This window comes from Anastrepha obliqua, chromosome 2, assembly GCF_027943255.1.
Source record: "Anastrepha obliqua isolate idAnaObli1 chromosome 2, idAnaObli1_1.0, whole genome shotgun sequence".
Lineage (NCBI taxonomy): Eukaryota > Metazoa > Arthropoda > Insecta > Diptera > Tephritidae > Anastrepha > Anastrepha obliqua.
The window spans coordinates 84,985,912-85,006,443 of record NC_072893.1 but is presented as its reverse complement, the minus strand read 5'-3'; the positions used below and the strand labels follow the sequence as shown (position 1 = coordinate 85,006,443).

General features: G+C 35.3%; 1 protein-coding gene across 1 annotated transcript; it reads right to left on the bottom strand.

Moving 5' to 3' along the window:
- Positions 1 to 7,202: 7,202 nt before the first annotated feature.
- Positions 7,203 to 14,559, bottom strand: LOC129238237 (uncharacterized). Its single transcript, XM_054873278.1, has 3 exons — positions 14,535 to 14,559; positions 9,791 to 10,256; positions 7,203 to 7,843 (listed from the first exon to the last, which is right to left on the bottom strand). Exons 1-3 carry the CDS (start codon positions 14,557 to 14,559, stop codon positions 7,357 to 7,359), a joined length of 978 nt encoding a protein of 325 aa, XP_054729253.1. The 3' UTR covers positions 7,203 to 7,356.
- Positions 14,560 to 20,532: the final 5,973 nt, after the last annotated feature.

Here is a 20,532-nt window from a genome sequence, read left to right as displayed (position 1 = left end):
ATACATAAGTGTCACATTAGCATATAATTTTCTTAAGCTGGGTTAATCTTCCAATTCAGAACAAATTTTGGTCGTTCTTGTTTGTTCGGAGCAGGGCAATAAATTCAGATTAAGGGCTATATATTCTCATGTAAATTTAAAAATTTGCTTTGAAGTTTTTTGTTTGGTTTTAAAGTTAACTGGGAAAACAGTCTTATATGTGTTTTTTATTTACCCATTTCCGCATAGTTTTTGATTAAATCGTTCACTATCAGCTCGAAGTTAGGACTTTTGTGTTTGCCTAAAAAAGAAGTAACGACCTTTTCAAAAGAGTCCCACGCTGCTGCCTCCACTGGTGACAATAGTTCTTTGAAATGGGTATTGGCCATTATTTTCCTTATTCGCGGCCCCACAAAAATCCCTTCCTATATTTTTGCTTCTGAAATTTGTGGAAAGATTGTTTTCAAATAATGAAAAGCTTCGCCTTCTTTGTCCAAAGCCTTGACAAAGTTTTTGATAAGGCTGAGCTTGATGTGGAGTGGAGGTAGAATTATTTTTTCCTTTTTTATAAGTGGTGAGTATTTTATGTTATCCACCCCAACTTGAAACTCGATTCGTTCTGGCCAATCCTTTATGATGTAGTGGTCTTGACGTGCTCGGCTATCCCATTTGCATAGAAAGCAACAGTATTTTGTGTATCCAGATTGTAGACCACATAGCTTTCCAATCATGTTCTTCGTATTTAATTAATTTAAGCAATTTTTGCATTGTCTCATATGTTTCCTTCGTATTTACTGCATGCGCGATCGGGATAGATGGCTTTTGGTTGCCAATATGCAATAATACAGCCTTAATTGCCGTCTATGAACAATCGCCACTCTTTTGAATCATATGGTTTACCAAACTGTTTAAATAGACCAGCAATGTTTTTGCAATAACAAACACTGTCCTTCTTCGTATAGTGCTGGGAGAATTGTTCGTGACGAGTCCTATAATATGTTACCTTAACATCGGATGAAACAAATTTAAATTGTTGCATACGAGGGGCGTGTAGTTCGGCCTTTTCTTTTGACAATTCCAAATCCCTTATCCAATCAGTGAGTTGTGCTTGTGACAAAGGGTTTCTTTCGTTTTCCGTTTGCAATTCAGTACAACATGATGCCGCGTAATCAGATACTGCTGTTGACAATGAAACTGGAGTCGAAACTAAAGTTAAATTTGATTCTGGCAATGTAGCTTCCGTTGAATTTAGTTCTGGTAATGACACTGTAGGTATGCTCGCATAGGTTACTTTTCTAGACTTTCCTACCCCAAATACTTTTGTAGTACAAATATAGCAGTCCGTTGAATGGCAAGTTGGTTCCCTCCACTTCATTGGTGTAATAAATTTCATATGTCGCCTAAATAGATAGTTTAAGAATCATATGTACACATGCTATTATTTGTAGGGTACTTAAGTTTTACTATATGGATATATTTACTTGAATGCTTGTAACTTTTGTATTAGTTCATCGATTTTGTTTAATCAAAGTTTATTTTTTTTGTAATAAAACAGAGCTAAGAGTGAAAACAAAAAATACACGAAAAAGTAAACAGTTTTCGAGATCCTTTCTCTCAAAGTACAAATTTTTTTATATTTTTACAAAAAAAATTTAAAAAATCCGTTATGATAGTTCGTTATCTTTGAATCTGCAGGGCATAGCAGAAAGTGTTTTACACACAGTTTATAGCAAATTTTATTACCTTTTAAAAGCTTTAAACGGTTTTGGAATCGCTCAATTCGTTTTCGAGATATATATGATTAAGTGGGCCCAATTTTTTGTTTTTTTGAAATAACGGTAATTCGTAAATATCTCAAAAACGTTACCATAGAATAAAAAATAACCTTGATTTTCGGAATCAGACGGTGATTTTACATAGGAATTTCATAACGGCGTCTCTGGTGCAGAAAAAAAGTTGAAATTTGTGATCCAGTGTAATTAATATATTATAATATAATAATAAAGATAATTTCAACTGTGTTGCAACTCTTTTTGCTTAGGGTTCGATTAATTATAATTAGTCCTACAATAGCACCATCTATTAAAAAAAAATGATTTACAATAATTTCAGCTAATCGAACTTTTTTCTGTGTATAATTTTAATTTTTATCAGTATCAATCTTTTACATTTGCCAGTTTTTACACGCGCTCAAACTCAATTTTATAAATTTATGTAGTTTAATGATACGATCACGGATGCCATAAACCCGAAACTTGCGAAACGCAGTATACTCACGTATGTCGTAATCCGAATAATGAATTCTTCAGTGACGAGTTATACGTTCACGGATGTGACGATTGAAATACAGGAAAAGTAGACGAAAATGCGATTAAATACTGTTTCTGGGGATGTAGCTCCACTAGATCAGCCATTTGGGATGTGATATTTCCTTATGGTTCCTAGGAGGAACATGTCGTCGCTCGGTTTCAGTAATCCAAAACTTTAAGAAAAAAGATTATTATCCTTCTGGATCCAAGGCTACCGGCTTTGCCACGTGGCTGGCAAGGCGTGGAAGTTTCTTATTCGCTGATGGACGGTTCATAGCCCACAGTTATACATTGATGTGGGCAAAGATTTTAGAGGTGTAACCCCAAAATACAGTCTGTTACTCCCGACTGCAAACAAGCCCGATGGGCACATACTATCCCAGATTGAGGAGCGGAATTTTTAAGAATCATCCCACCCAGTCATGTAAATATACAGTCTGTGTCAGAAGAACCGGGTTTTTCTTGTAACTTCAAGATATGTTTTGTTCTGTTTTTTGCTGCATAATAGTGTCACTCAAGAGCTACGATACCAGTGCTAATTCAGGTGAGTGTCGTTCGAAATTGTATGAAAAATTTAAATATATATCTTTTATAATTCATGAAGAATCGTGGTTCCTTTTTTCTGACACAGACTGTATATGCAAGTCTTACATCTTCAACTTAGGTGGCCCTGATGTTATAGCTTAGCAAAACGATGGTACAGATGTACGCAAGCCCAACTTCCTACGTTAACGTCTTGATACCAAGGAAAGGGTATGTGGTTGAGGTGCCAAATGCTTGCCTTGAAGAATGTCTAATTCAGAGAACGATACACTTTAAAAAATAATTTCCATACATACATTTACAGTTAAATTTTGTTGTTATTTCAAATTTAAAATTGAATTATTGTTCATTCTGCAACACAGGCTATATAAATCAATCAAAATTTCAAACTTTACCCAAAATTTAGAAAAATTCAATAAATTTTCAGCTAAATTTTAAAGTGAGAATTCTTGTGTTAAAATTGGGTCTGTTAAATTCCTGCGAAAAGCTGCTTTTCAGATTGTGAACTTGCAAAAGTGTGTGTGTGATAAAAATTTTATGAAAAATAGCCTGACAACTTGCCAGTGTAACACTCAAGTAAAGCAGATTATACCTACTTATAATTACACGTAGTAAAGATGCCTAAATCGTCGTTCAGCAGTCGAGCAATAAAAGGCGTAAGAAAAGTAAATACAACGTCATCAATACACATATCGTACAATTTTCATTTAATCGGGAACAATGTCAATTTTATTAAACTCCATCAGAAAATTTTTTATTATTGTATTTATTTGTACCTTAATATTTGCTATATTTACATTGTATTAGGGTGGTCCTAATTTTTCTTATTATCACTTTCTTTTTTTCTCTCTTTCTCTTTTTTTACTTCCTCAACTTGTGAGCCATTTTATAAGAAAGTGGCGAACATTTTGTAACAATTCTTCAGAAACATCAACATTTATCTATATTTTGGGCGTAGACGGGTAACTTTTAACGCAGAAGTCAAAATTTCAGAACTTTTGTGAGCCTTCATCGGAAAATTATAATGACTTTTACGTATCTGGGGTTTTTTTTTTGGGGAGTAATTAAAAAGGAATATTTGAATTAAATGTAATTTTGTAAAGTAAACTTTGACATTACTAATGTCTCTTCAATGTATTTGAAATGGTATTTCAGTACACATCAGAGTAAAATTTTAAAATAAAAAATGCAAAATATTTCAAACAATTTTCCTTCCATTAATCTTACATAAAAACAAATTTTATAATTTTAAACTTATTACAATTTTGTACTTCTACTTACACAATCAGTCAGTTTGAAAAATAACTTACAGCAAAACATAACTTAAATTTTTTATTTAAATGAGTTTATATTAGTTTCTGAACTTTCTCGAGTTGTTATATTCCTCAAAAATAGCGGTGCATGAGAAATATTCGAGGCATTTGGGCGATGTCAAATACCAGAGACTTGCCCATGGCCCCGAATATCTGAAGAAGCCAAACTACAAATTGCAAGAATTTAAAAGAATGGACGAAGAATTGGCGCATAAAATAGAACAATACCAAGTCAGTTCATGTAAGCTTCGCCAACAAAACAGATAATCATTACGCAACAATACTGCTAGGTGTCGCAATACGACACGCAAACACTGCAAAATACCTTGGCATAACACTCGACTCGGCGGCGGCCGTAGCCGATTGAGTTGGTGCGTGATTATCATTCGAAAGACGTAGGTTTGAAACTCCGTGAAGCACTAAAATGAAGAAAAAGTTTTTTCTAATAGCGGTCGCCTCTCGGTAGGCAATCGCAAACCTCTTAGTGTATTTCTGCCATGAAAAAGCTCCTAAAAAAACTATTTACCGTTTGAAGTCGGCTTAAAATTGTAGGTCCCTCCATTTGATTAGCAACATCAATACGCACACCGCAAATAGGAGGAGGAGCTCGGCCAAACACCGAAAAGGGGTGTACGCGCCGATTATATACCAGTATATATAACACTGAATGTTGAGCTTCGATAGAAGGAGTATATCAAACTTAAACGGCATGAAATCCATCTCAAGATAATAAAAATGAAGTGGCTAATTGGAAGAAGATTAAATAATTTATAAAAGCTGTTTGCGCCGCTCAAAGTAATACCTATAAATATACTTTAACGACTCGAGCATAAAATCCTTCGAGATATTCTCAACTCAGCCCGGTTCGTTCGCATTAAGTTTATTCATTATGAACTCAAGAACTCTACGGTCGCTGAAGAAATTAAAAAACAGGCAGAAGCCCACTCTCTCAGGCTTCAAAGGCACATGCAAGAGAAAGCTAGCAAACTCCTCAACACCTCAGACTTAATCCGACGATTCCACTGAGTTAAGCCACATGATCTGGCATGATGGCTGTTGCCTTAACGAAGCGACTATGAAATTCTCTTCTCAAAATTGCCTTTATGTTTTAATATTCTTAAGGATCTAAATTTTTTATAACAATACATTGATTGCAAAACATTGGTACAATTTTTTTTTGATAAATGGATTGCTCCAAAAATTGTTCTCATGAAATTCTTGACGGAGGGGAAAACTTACAAGTTTATCCAAGATTTGCTTGCTCAACTATTCAGCAAAAATGATTCCTAACGCTAATAAATGGACGGATTCTATATGTGAATTCGTCAGAACTCAGAAAAAGCTCATTGCAGCTAAACTTTATACATAGAATAAGCTCAAGAAAGCTACCACTGCTAACTGTGCCACAACTTGCACAAATCAGAACCAAATTAGCCGAGGACAGTTCAAAAATTTGCAGAACTCGAATGGTCCTGTGAAACCAAAATCGGTTTTTTGTTTTTTTGATTTCAAAAGACGCAGACAATTTGAACGAAGACCTAAGAATGCTTATTTTAAGTAAAGCATGGAGGTGCCAAAATCACCGTATGGACCCAATTCTCCTACTACGGGCATATGTATGCCAAGCTGTACCTGGCTGGTGGTATGCAGTCAAGCATGCTACCACTTGCGGAGTGGAAAATGCCTCTGAAATGGGTGTATATACAAGACAAAGACTCAAAGCATATCTGCAACTTGGGAAAAATAGGTTTATTTCAAAAGCTCATGGTTTGACCGGCTTAAGCACCTGTTCATAATCCCACTGAAAATTTGGGGTCGGATGTCAAATGTGAAAGAGCTCTGAAAGAGAAGTGTATACGCTGGGTGGAGTCTACGTTTCGTCAATACATAGCAGTACTCGCCAATAAGATCCGTTGTGCTACATATATTAAATAAATTATTTTACGTTTTGTTTTAAATGTAATGCGCTGGGTACTGCTATTTTTATGAAATGCTTCTTTACACATACGAGTACACTGATTTATATAAAAAATAAAGTACTGTATTTTTCATTGAGAACTATTTTTCTAACGAGCTTAAACTCCAGTAAGTAAGGCAAAAAAGAACAAAAACCGGCAAATAAAACAGATCAAAATCAGTACTCAGATATATTATTTTTTCTTGGATAGAAATTTCAACTTATGCCATTGCTATTATTTTTAACAGAGTTGTACATACATAAAAGCAGGTGGAAATTTTTAAAATTTTACGTTTTTTATGCCTTTTATGCTTTATGAAATACCTCAAGGATATTCAAGGATAAATATTTTTCACAGTTCAATTTCCTTCATAAATTCCTTTCACTTGGTAATCATATCAATATAATGCAGCATAGTGCGTCATTTAAAAAAAAAACTATGTGGCGTTGGTGAAAAACTACGTACCCAGATTTGATACAATTGAGCACAAGTACAAGTATTGCACTCACATAGATTTTCTCATGGGTGTAAAAAAAAAATTAAATTTTGTTGAACGTTAATTTTTGCTGTTTTGAAACTGATTCGCTTAGTTGTTTCAAATAATTCATATAATCGTGAAGCCTAAATAATAAAAGAAAAAGTAATAAAAGCATACTTTTAGTTATAAAGACCACCCTAATGTATACAAAAGTGCGAGCTTGATGTTTAAACCGCAAAAGTTTGAGGAATTCCAATTTCTAAATATCATGTCATTTAAGTTTTTTTTCATTCTGCTTCCTTTTACAAGTATTAAGCTCATAAACATATACACACAAATAAATGTAAAAAACCGTTGGCAGATATATACAAGAACAATAAATGTTGCTATACACTCGTACACACATTAATTTTACTAGAGTATTAAAATGATCAAAGCGGAGTAAAAATATTAAATCTCACACTGAAATACATATTTATGTATGTATGTATATACATATATCTGCGCGCATATGCTACAATTTCATGGTTCATGTGTATTGCCCAAACACCCATACGCCACCAGTATGAAAAGTGTTGCCTCTCTACGGCTTTCGTATTTCACGTACAAAGGATCGGCCAATTACGATGCAGAGGTACGCAACTTTTGCTGTTGTCCTTTTTGTGGAGTGTTCTACCAAATTGCTTCGAAATTTTCAGTTGTTGACATTCCATATACACATCCATTATTCTCCTCTTTGTAGCTTGAGTCTCTTCACTCACAGTGCTCGGCCACATTCAATTACGTTGTGGATGCTGGGAGCCATGCATTGACGTATTGTTGGATGCAATGATTGCGTTATTGGCTAGCGCAATCGAGTCGTTTGTCACTAGTGCAGGCAAATGCGCGTCACTTCTACTGCCACCACCAACACCACAATCAGTTCCCTTTTGTCGACTATGCCAAATGCCAACGCTTGCACCGCCAGCACCACCACTGTTGCCACTTAAATGCAATCCTTTGAAGGTATCTAGAAATGCGCGTCGAAAGCTGGCGTTCATAAAGCAATAGGTGATGGGGTTACAACAGCTGGAAGAGTAGGCGAGCAATTGAAAAAAACAGATCGATGTGTAGTCGATGTACTCGTAAATGGCCGGACCACTAAACATGGCCACAGTATTGATCACATACAGCGGTGTCCAGCAGATGAAGAATTCAAGTACCAGAACGAAAAGCATTTTGACTACTCGCTTCTTGCTTTCGAGATTTTTCGTTTCATTTGATCTGAAATGACATATAAGAGTAGTCCATTAAAATTGTGTTTCATGTATATTACATGCAAATATATGTATATGTATGTGTGTAGATATAATTAACGGGTGGAATGCAATACAATAAAGCAAGAATGACCAAAAGCGTTGTTGAATCGGGAAAATTTAAATCGCAAATATTTCTGTCAAAGTCGACGCATTTACAGTTTATGTTCGTAACGGTACATTGATGCAGATTTTTTTTCTTGTTAAAGCTCAAAGTATAGGCGCCATACTGTAACGCCATATCCTTAACCATAGTATTAACCATAACAATATTTATGTCATCAAACATTGGTGCCATAGCCATAAGTAGCTGATATTTACATATGTATACTATCACATTTGTGCAGTTGGAAGTGAGGAATATAAAGAAAAGATAGCTTGGCTGGGATGTTTTGCCATATCCACACCGGAGCTGTGATTTAAGCCAGTTGGACTATTTTTTGTGGGGAGCCGTTAAGGACAAATGCTATGCGAACTATTCAGAGACGATTGATGCTTTAAAACACGAGGTCGAAGTTGCCATTCATGAAATTGGAGCCCAAACAATCGAAAATGTGCTTAAAAATTGGGTTGATCGAATGGCCTACTGTAAAGCCAGTCGTGGCTGTCATTTGAACGATATTATTTTTCATTCATAAATGACAATGTTCAATCTTCAAAATAAAAAAAAAAAGTTTGAAAAAATATTGATTATTTTTTTTTATAGCCGATTCAAAAAGCAAATTTTACATGGCCCACCCTATATTTGAGTCGAAGGCGCCACATACGTGCCGCACGCAGTGAAATCAAATGCACTCTGGATGACATCAAAAACAATTGGTTCCGCAGTCGTAATTTTTCAGTTTATGTGTAATGGTCATCGTATAGATTTGAATATAATGATCTTTTCACAGTGATGTATGTCTGTAGATGTGGAATATATAGGTACCTTGTAATAAAGGGTTACCCATATTCGACGGTTGTTAGTAGTCGGTCTGGGTGTATCGTCGACTTTAACCTTGAGTTGCAGTTTAACCTCCTTTGTCCAGGCTTACTACCTGGGTCGCCGTGAACTTAGTGGGGGAAAGTTGTAGAAGCGAGAAAGGAGGGCGAGGTAGTCGTTTACTTTGGCGCATAAGCCATCAATATCATTGCCCGACGCCATTATCGTACAGTCGTCGGCATAGGAGACGACGGAAACTCCCTCTGGTGGCTGGGGAAACTTCGATATGTAGAAGTTAAAAAGAAAGGTTGAAAAGACCCACCCTACTGAGCACTTTGCTTTATCTTCCTTTGTTTTAGAGATTTGGTCTCGAAAGATTACTGATGAGTGTAGACCACTCTGATAGTTAGTGGATTAACTCTTCAGCCCGGCGGGAGTGTCGACTGTATAATGTCACCTAGTAGCGTGGAATGGCTGATGTGCTGGCTGGGGCCGGATGTTTCGTGTAGACTGGGAGTAGGAGGTATTCAAGAGTTTTCACTGCTGGTGAAAGAAGAGTTATCGGCCGATAAGATTCCCCTTGGTTGGCGAGTTTCTCAGGTTTCAGTAATGGGACCACTCTGCCTGATTTCTACTTGTCAGGAATGATGAGAGTGGTCACAGACAGATTGAAAACTCTTGTGAGGCTTAGTTTTGTTTCTTAGTATTAGACAGTACTTAGGCAGTAAAATTGTCAATGACTTAGCATGACTTAGATTCTATAGCATCCACGGGATTTGGAAATTGGACCGTGATTGAATTTCTACGAATAATGCCACCTAATGCCGCCAGTGATACATTTTTAAGCTACATTTAATTACATCCAAATGTATGTACGCAAAAGTTTGGCCGTTTAAACTAACATGCATAGTTTAATATTTAATCGGAGTTAAATTCGCTTTGAAGAATTAGCTCTAAGCGTTAAACTACAAACGGCTACACCGTTAAACTTACCTCCTCAATGTTGACTCTTTAATGCGTATACTTGGCGTTGAATACGTTTTTCTACGATCCCCTATAAGATGTTTTTGTTGTGATTGTAGTGACACTTGGGACAGCAAATTTTGTTTCTGTTGTTGCTGATTAAGCTGATTGCTATGGTACTGCGGTAAGTTTGCACGTAAAGTGACCAGATTCTGTTGATGCGGCTGGTGATGGTTAGCAAACAAAATTGTACCCTCACTGTTATCGGCTGTGTGATTGCCATTACTATTATAGCCATGCAAATGCCTGGCTATATTGGTTTGTAGTAGTAGTAGTTGTTGTTGCTGCTGTGGTGGAGTTGGCGGTTGCATTTCTTTTTGTTGTTCCACTTTATCAACGCATGGCAGCACCCGCAAGCCAAATAAGCTCTGTGGTGTTTTGGTCGACGCAATTGAAAATGATTTGTGTAAAACATCTCCACCGCCGCCAGAATCATCTATTTGAGGAGAAAGAGAATTTTTTGTATCAGTGTTTATTAGCACTCTAGTCAAAGGAAATTAAACCGAATTAATCCAAAAACAATTTTAATTAGTTTTACTTTCTTTAATATCAAGCTTGTTAAACTCATTTCACTAGACTTTTATCACAAGTTAGAAACAGGATGCTGACTTTCCCGCGCCGATGCTGCATTATTTCAGCTGCACACGCTAGTAAGGCAAATTTTTGAAATTTGAAATTTGACGTCACAAAACGTCGGAGGAAGGATAGTGATAAAAATAATAAATGAAAAATAATTCACAAACTTCCTTCACACGGTGATACTAACGGGTGATTTTTTAGCTATTATCTTTTCAAACCGTTGGTTTAAACAGCTGACGCACGTTTCGTGTTTTGTTTCACTGTCAAACATCTTCAGTTTGGCCTATAATTTAACAATGAATCGTCTTACAAACAAACAACGCTAGCAAATCATTGAATTTTATTATAAAAATGCGTGTTTTGTTAAGAAAGTTTATCGCGCGCTTCTTCCATTTTATGGTCAGTTTAATCGACCCACTGAAGCGGCTATTCGAGCTATTGTGACTAAATTTAGAACCAAATTTACATTATCGGACATCAAACCACCAACACGCTTACGTAGAGTGCGAACTGAAAAAAATATCGCAGCTGTATCGGCCAGTGTTAATGCTGATCAATTGTCAATTCGTCGCCGTTCGCAGCAATTGGGTTTCTGTTACTCAACAACGTGGAAAATTTTGCGAAAGGATTTAGATGTGAAGCTTTTCAAAATACAGCTGGTGCAAGAATTGAAGCCGAACGACCTATCACAACGTAGAATTTTTGGTGAATGGGCTCTTGGAAAGTTGGCCGAAGATCCACTTTTTTATCGAAAAATTGTGTTCAGCGACGAAGCTCATTTTTGGATCAATGGGTACGTAAATAAGCAGAATTGTCGATTTTGGAGTGAAGATCAGCCAGAAGAATTGTAAGAGCTAAAAATGTATCCAGAAAAGGTCACAGTTTGGTGCGGTTTATGGGCTGGAGGTATCATTGGACCGTACTTCTTCAAAGATGCTGCGAATCGTAAAGTAACTGTGAATGGTAAGCGCTACCGTGAAATGATATCCAACTTTTTTTTGCCCAAATTGCAAGAGTTTGACTTGCATGACATGTGGTTTCAGCAAGACGGTGCCACAGGCCACACAGCACGCGTAACAATGGGCTTGTTGAGAGGCGAGTTCGGTGAACATTTTATTTCACGTTCGGGACCTATCAATTGGCCACCCAGATCGTGCGATATAACTCCTTTAGATTATTTTTTTGGGGGCTATGTTAAAGCTCATGTCTATTCTGACAAGCATGCTTCAATTAACGCATTCGAAGACAACATTAAAGCATTTATATGTGAGATACCGGCCGAAACATTGGAAAGAGTATGCCAAAATTGGACTAAGCGGATGGACCATTTGAAGCGCAGTCGCGGTCAATATTTGCATGAAATAATCTTCAAACATTAAATTATATGGACTATTTTCTTAGCAAGTGCAGCACTCAGACATTAATTGAGTCCATTGTACTACACTTGGATTCCCCTTTAATTTTCTTTAAATCTACCCGATCTCCGAAGAAATCTGAGTAGATCTTGTGGTGCCAAGGAGCCAAGATGGTCGCTTCTTAACACATCAGTGCCAAAGACCTCAAACCTGATTCGGGCGAAGACGGGGTAGACACACAGGAAGTGGTCCGCCGTCTCATCCTCCTCTTCACAAGCTGGGCAGAGTACACTGTCTGAGATGCCTAACCTTTCCATGTGCTTTGCCCACAGAAAGTGGCCCGTCATTAGTCCAACCAGCCGTCTGCACTCCCCTCTGCTTAATGACAGAAGGGTTTGCGACAGTCGATCGGACATGACAGGTAACATCAGTTTTGTCCATCTGCAGCCTCTCTCAGCCTGCCAAGCTCGCTTGTGCGTAGTGGTTACCCATTTGCTAACCGTGGCCACGATGGCCGCAGAGGGGAGTGGCAAAGCGGGCTCTGGGCCAAAGAAGTTGGCTTCAGAGCCCATCTTAGCTAAGGAGTCAGAGGTCTCGTTACCCGCGATACCCACGTGTCCCGGGACCCATGTTAGCATCAGGCTATTATGTCTGCCGACATAGTTCAGCCTGGATTTACAGGACTTCACTACCCCTGATGTGGTTTGAGGGCTGTCTAAGGCCATAAGCGCTGCTTGGCTGTCGCTGCAGACACATATGGATCTGCCTCTCCATCGTTTTTCCACAACAAAGTTCATCGCTTCTTGAACTGCATACACCTTCGCTTGAAACACAGATGCATGCATTCCAAGAGCAAAGTGCAGTTTTGTCCCGCTGGATTCCACGTAGACCCCAGAGCCGGAGCCATGCTCGGTCCTGGAGCCATCCGTAAAAATGCGAAAACAGTGTTTGCCGGGCTCATTTTCTGAGTCTCCCCACAACTGAGCCTCTGGTAGCACTACACTGTATCTCTTTTCAAGTACGACTCTTGATGGCATTGAGTCAAGGGGCATGGAGAGAATCGTTGGATCGATGTCCATGCCTTCTCTATGTTCCAATGCCGGACATGGGCCGTACCAGTTCCCACTGTGTTTCAGTCTGCAGATAGCCTTCAGGGCCTCTCCTCGGATGAAAGCATCAAGTGGTGGTAAACCAATCAGAGCATCTAGTGCCGGGCCTGAAGCAGTCAGGGCCTATAGTAGACTATACTATCGACTTAAATAAAAATTTCATGCATTTTTCTGAATTTTACGTGTTTTTTTTTTAAACTTTCCAATAGCTCTTAAAAAATCACCCTTTAATTATAGATTATTTTGAAGTTGTTTTAAGACGATTCGTTATGTGAAGTTAAGTTAAGTTAAGTTAAGTTAAGTTAAGTTAAGTTAAGTTAAGTTAAGTTAAGTTAAGTTAAGTTAAGTTAAGTTAAGTTAAGTTAAGTTAAGTTAAGTTAAGTTAAGTTAAGTTAAGTTAAGTTAAGTTAAGTTAAGTTAAGTTAAGTTAAGTTAAGTTAAGTTAAGTTAAGTTAAGTTAAGTTAAGTTAAGTTAAGTTAAGTTAAGTTAAGTTAAGTTAAGTTAAGTTAAGTTAAGTTAAGTTAAGTTAAGTTAAGTTAAGTTAAGTTAAGTTAAGTTAAGTTAAGTTAAGTTAAGTTAAGTTAAGTTAAGTTAAGTTAAGTTAAGTTAAGTTAAGTTAAGTTAAGTTAAGTTAAGTTAAGTTAAGTTAAGTTAAGTTAAGTTAAGTTAAGTTAAGTTAAGTTAAGTTAAGTTAAGTTAAGTTAAGTTAAGTTAAGTTAAGTTAAGTTAAGTTAAGTTAAGTTAAGTTAAGTTAAGTTAAGTTAAGTTAAGTTAAGTTAAGTTAAGTTAAGTTAAGTTAAGTTAAGTTAAGTTAAGTTAAGTTAAGTTAAGTTAAGTTAAGTTAAGTTAAGTTAAGTTAAGTTAAGCTTAGTTACACTAAGTTAGGTTAAGTTAAGTTTGCACAAAGTAAAATTCAGGTAACTTTTATTACTAAAGCGACTTAAATTTGATAGTCAAAATGTAAATTGCATTTTTTTAAATTTATTTTTACTATCCGAACGGAATATAATTTTTGCATTGCATTCAATTTGCTTTACTTTCTTTAAGAATAATATCTTATTCTCTTATGCACCGTTTACTACACCATACCCGTTCATAGGTATATTCTAAAACAAAGTTATCTACGATGTAGCATAGAAATTCCTTAAAATATTAACCATTTACATTAATGTCATACGTCATCGAATTCTCTCCCTCTCTTCCGCTGAGCTACATGATAAAACAGTAGTTAAAGCAGTAAATGCCAGATAAATACAGAATATTAGCAAATATTGCAATGCAGAGAATGTGGGGCACATTGATACGTACAAAGATATTTCACTAGCACAAATGAAATTGTGTAAGCCATTTTTGCCGAAATTTACTTCGTGTTATATGACTTTTACGACTTTTATTATCAAACAAGTCAACTGCTTTTATTAGCAAGTATTTACACTATTGCAATAAACTTTATGCCATTTGTTTCTGTTAGTTTAATAGCGGCGAGCGCGTATGCGTGTCGTAAATTGTCATTGTTGTAGAAAAAAATCTACCTTGCGTTTCATAGGCACAAAACTAGAAATGTAAATGAAACATCAGTCTCTCTAAGAAATTAGTTACAGTTGAGTGGAGGCTTTAATGTCTTTCATTGTGTTGTGCTTCCATGTGATTAATCGCACGCGGTTACATACCTGTGCACTGGCGCAACAAGAACATTTTAATAGATCGTTTATAAGGTTTTTTATATGATCAATGTTTCACGTGCGGAAGATTAAATAAATAGTAGGAGAGTAAATTGCCCTTTTACTTATTAAATGTAGGTCACTCGAAAACAAATATTATTTTTTCATAAAATGACATACATTTTGTTGTTTAACTCTTTAGTGCATATAGAATGATTTACATATGAAGTTTAACATAAAATTTTGTTGCTTCAAAGTTTTGTTGATTTTTTTACTTCTTAACATGTTACTTGCCCTGCATACCCTACTTAGAAACTTTTTGGATCCTTTACAGATAAGATTCAGGCTGAAAGAGTCAGATGGGTAAGATGGCGAAACAATAAAAGCAACAGATGATGTAGTTAGCATGCGAAACTCAGTAAGCAGTGGCCAATAACTATGCCGAAAAATAAAATTGTGAGGGAGACTTTGAATGCCGCGTTATGGGCGTGATATGCCAGCCGAGTACTGCACGATCATTTCACATGTATTCACACATTCGTCTAATCAGTCATTGTTCAGAGGGCAACGAAGTGACATTATATATATTTTTTTCATATGTCACTAACATGTTCTTAGTTTTTTCGTAAACAAACCGGTTCATAACACCTGTTATGTCAGCCCGCCCAATAATTCTATCAGATTCCCTGAAAGCCGGCTAACGGACTGATATAGGCCACACCATTAAAAATCTTTTCTCCATGGATATATGTTAATAGGTATTTACAACATTTTTCAGAGCGTTTGTCAGCAATTTTCTCTTATTCTTTTGGTGTTTGCTTTATATGAGTTACGAGTGTGATTATTGATCGCTTAATTCGTGGGTACACTAAAGTTTAAGTCAATTCACAGTTCAAGGCTCATTAAACAGATAGAAGTAGTGGCACATCTTATTAAGTTTTTTCTTTTTATTTGATCAAATTTTGCTTAAATTACTCTAAATTGTTAATCTCCATTTATAACTTTTTATATTCCAGGTACCAAAAGCAAAAAAAAACTACATTGCTCTCGCTGTTTTTACTCTATTGTTACTTACTTGACAAGGCTAACATAAAAAGTTTCCCCTGTTGGACATTCTGTGCTTGCACTGAAAATGACTGTTCATTAATATTACAGTGCACAAAGTTTTTTATAAATAAATTTAGTTTTCAAAAATATTTTTCGCAATTTTGATATAAGTTGATAGAAGAGTTTATGCTTAACTATATTACAAGACCTGCATACAAAAATTTTAAATTTATATAAACAGAATCAAAATAATAATGTTTACCGTGAGTGGATAAATTTTCCAAAAAATTAAATGAAATAAAAAAAAATCATGAAGTGAAAAAATATTTTTATATTAATGGCTTAGTAGCCTAAGTCGATCGGAATCTTGATCTGGCCTATTCAAGTTTCCTTAAAACGATATTCTAAAATAATCGCATTGCTTTAATTCTCTGGAAAAGGTTTCTATACATGCTTATTCCGACCTTTGATGCTAAAAATTTTAGGTGATTTTTTAGAAATAAAATTTTTTTTTGGAAATTGTTTTTTTTTTTATTTATATTTTGTTTTTTATTTACAAATATTCTTTTATTTATTTTTTTTTAATTTTTTAATATTATTTTTTTACTGTTTTTTTATTTTATTTTTTAGAGCAATTTTTTTTTGTAAATGCGATTTCTTATATTTCAAAATCGGGTCAGCTAAAAAAAATTTTTTTTTGTTTTTAATTTTAAATTTTGATCCATTTGCTGCCTTATAGAAAAGTAAAAAAATAGTTGAACTTTCCTCCTAAGATACAAAGTATTTGTGGTGTGTACTATAAAAAATCTTTATTTGTCGTGACGATACATATTGTTGTAATTGAATGATACTTAGAAATTGGAGGCATGCCCTTCCGAACGAATTTCTTCAGAGCACTTGTGGAAGTAAGCCAGCCCCAAACCATTTCTGTACTTCCCAGCCATTTTCTGTATTTCGAATTTAGGTAAAAAATTCCTGGTCCTCTGACATTTTGTTTGCCATTATTTGAACTCCATTCACCACTAAGAATCAATTTTACTTATTGCACGATATATTATATATATTAACAGTTATTTCTATGTATGCACCATATTTGCTAAGTCATATTACCGGAAAATATATCTAAAATATGCCTAAAATGGTAGGGAGAGTAATGAACAGTTCATAGAATGGAATTGTGGTTGGGCGGGATTTTCCGGGCAGTTAAGGCTTAGAGGGAGGTTTTAAAGGATAGGGAAAGACAGGTGGGGTTGTAATTCATTGCTGCTATGCGACGAGGAAAGGAGGAGAGTTCGTCTATTTTCAATACATTCGACGCAAGAATGTACCACTTAAGTATGATGCAGGCCGGATAGCGACAGTGGTATAAATAAATGAACGGTTTATATTACAACCAAACAAAAACGTTTGATTTACTCATAAACTAGTGAAAGTTTGATAACTCAATCGATTTAGTAAATTTTCTTCTTTATAATAATGGCATCATAATCGAAAATCACTTCCTAAGTTTGTCAATATTAACAAAGTGTACCGTAACAAAAAAATTTCAGTTTGTTGCAATGGCTTCTGGTTGTATCTATATGTATGTGTATATTCATATACATTCGCAATTTGTGCTGAACAAAATTTGAAACGAGTAATCAAGATAAATGAATCTAACGCACGTTTGAACTCACTGGGGCGTATGAGTGACAAAAAAAAGTGGTATGGGAGTCTGAGTTATTTCTTGCTTTGCTTTTTCACGTTTGCTTTATTTTCAAAATTCAAAATTTGAGAATAAAAAGCAGACAATTTAAATAACAACGTAAGTTCATATATTAAATTTAAGGTTTTTAGATTAGTGTAGTGAATTTCAGGCAGTCGAATATTTGGTTCATTGGCTTGCTCTATTTTATACAATGTTAGTGTTATATCAATTAATTTAGAATAAATAACAACTCATAAAGGTTCATATCAGAACTCTGTTTGCTAGTCTGTATGACTTGCAATCTTGAAAAGAGGGTAATGTGGGTGAAACCTGCCTGTTACTTGAAACCACAGCGCTTAATAAACGTGTGCTCTAATGCACTCTTAAAGAAAAACTACTACAATAACTAAATACACATACACTCCGCAGTATTAGCATCTTATTTCTCCTTGTTTTAAGTATATACGTAAATATGAAGTAAATGGAAAAGGAAAATAGGGTCAAAACAAAAAATTAAGGATTGCGGTCACTGTAGTGCCCGAAAATATAAGCATATTTGAGAAACTTTTTCAGCGGTATAACAAAATAAATGAAAAGTAAAAAAAAAAGTTCCCTATGACATAAACTGTATAAACTATTACTGTTTTGTTGTAAACAATATACCCTCAAATGAATTGAAATACTTAGGATTCGTTCTATCAGCGAGTAAAGACGCATTAATTCCAATAGATGAAAGATAAATCTGCCAATAAGACGTACTATACAAATATAAAATTCTTCAGATCAAAAAATCAGAAAATCAAGATGTATAAAATTCATTATTATTAATTCAAGTCTAATATTAATTATTGAAGTCTAATATCTTCCTAGGATTTCGTTGGTCATATTGGATTCACTACTTCAAAAATCTGAAGTAATTTTTTTCTGATTCGTAATTCACTATCACAAAATATGAAAATTAGTTTGTTTCAAAATAATTTATGGGCCTAAAATTTTCTTATTGACGATATTGTCCACTGATAGGTATTTAATTTTTGAACTTTGCACCGGTAAGGGTCATTAAATTGAATCAATTCTTGAAAATGCGAATACATTCGTTTGTATAAATATTTTTAGCCAAGTAACAAGTCGCGCTGAATATTATTTATTTTGTCTGCAGGTGTTGCGGCTGGTGCGAAGGCATACATACGGCAAAAAATACTAATTAAATAAATAGAAAATTTAAATTATAAAACAGATTTCTAATAAATCTTCTATTCCTGAAAAATAGAGTAAGTCCTCAGTAGACGGCTCGACTTGCTAATCTTCATGATTTCATTAACATTTTCAACGATTGGCCTACCGGAACGGACACCCTTAAGTTGGCGTATAATGTAATCCAGTGCAAAATACAAGTCGTGAGCTATGACGTTTTAAAAGCATCTAGCGGAATATATTCAGAACTTAACCCTTCTTGAACCCCTAATTCACTACATAATTTGCTCCTATTTAGCTGCGCCTATATTACATAAGCCATTTTGTATATGAACGTACATATATGTAAGCTGTTATTATTTATTTATTTTTCCCCTCATTTGTAATTAAGGTTGGTAGTTTTTCAATCCCAGTAGCATAAAAACGTTATGTGTTATAATGTATGTATGGGTCAGTATAGGTATACTCACATGCCATTGATATGTATTTAATTTGTTTTATGACGACTTGCAAATCTAAATATAGTAAATATAGCACATGGGCTAAAAAGTCCCAGGCCTAACAAAGGAAACACGCTTTTTTGTGTGTTTATTGTGCAATTATTTCAGCGCCGCTCTAACATTTCAATACCAGAAAGATTTATCAGTTTCAGCGATAATCTCTTCATTCGAGCGAAATTTTTTACCGGCGATCATTTTTTTAGGTCTGCGAATAGCTAGAAGTCGCTGACCGCCAGCTCTAGCGAATACATTGGATGTGGAAGCAAATCAAAGTCCAAATCATATAGTTTTGTCACGTTCTTGTTTTTGGTCAACAGTGAGCATACGCGGCACCCACTTTGAACAGAGCTTTCTCATAGTGAAATACTCATGCAATATAAAGCCAAAACGTTCTGTTGATATCTTTACTTTTCGATCATTCAATACGATTTTGTGGATTTTTTTATGTTTTCTGGTGTTACCACCTCATTTGGATGTCCACCGCGCTGTGCATCATCTGTGTCCTACGATCACGTTTGAAGTCAGCAAACCCTTGTGTTATTGTTGCTTCTGATGGAACGGAGTCCCCATAACACTTTTCAAGCCATTGCTTTGCTTGAACGATATTTTTTCCCATCAAGAAGTAGTGTGAAATTAAAATACGAAATTCTTTTTGATACATTTTTTTGAAAATAACTTAAGTAGCGTCACTCTTAGCACAATAACTCACGAACTAATGAATATAATGTCATGGACTTTTAACTGCTGTATTTTTAAGGTTAGTACTAACTGAAAACCGAAAAGAGGCGGATGCAATAAAACTATATTACTGCCATCTATGTGTTAGGCCAGTGACTTTTCAGCCCATGTGTTATACGTGTTTTTCTCTGTATGTTTCATAACACGCTTTCACTCATGTTATTCCTGCAAATATTCATGCAAGCGATGAGTCCCCTGCAGAGAGAACAATGCTTGAGAACAAAATAACTTTACATTCTTCTTCCGAATTCCCCCAACTTCAACGGTAAAAGGCATTGAATTGAGAGTAGTCACTATGAGCGGTGGCTCAGAGGCTAAGAGGATTCGAATAATAATGGATTTGAGCTCGCATATTTTCCTGCAGAGTCCCCGCTAAACACGTGTATACATTTGTCACATTGTCGCATTGCGCACATTTGTGTCACATATTCATAAATTTTTAGGTCAACAAAATTATGTCCCATCAAGCAGGATTTTTTTGACTCTTGCATGAATACATTTGTATATATTTATGTATGAATGGCCATGAGAAACATAATTTGTGACATGCATATCGTTGAATACAAAGTAGGAAACCTTGAATTATTTAATAAAAAAGAAATTTTTCCAAATTGGTAATTTATGTGATTGTGTTCTGATGGAATTGTGATGGAAATTAAGAAAATTATGTTATATCATAGCTCATGTGACTTTTTTTTAATTTGCTTTCGTATAAGTATTCACTCAGTATGTGCACGTGTGCCTCTTATATAATTTCCTATTCACAGCATTGCACGCGTGCTTATGATTTTCGGACAGCGCAAATTTAAATAAACACGTAGGTGTTCTAACAAGCAATCAA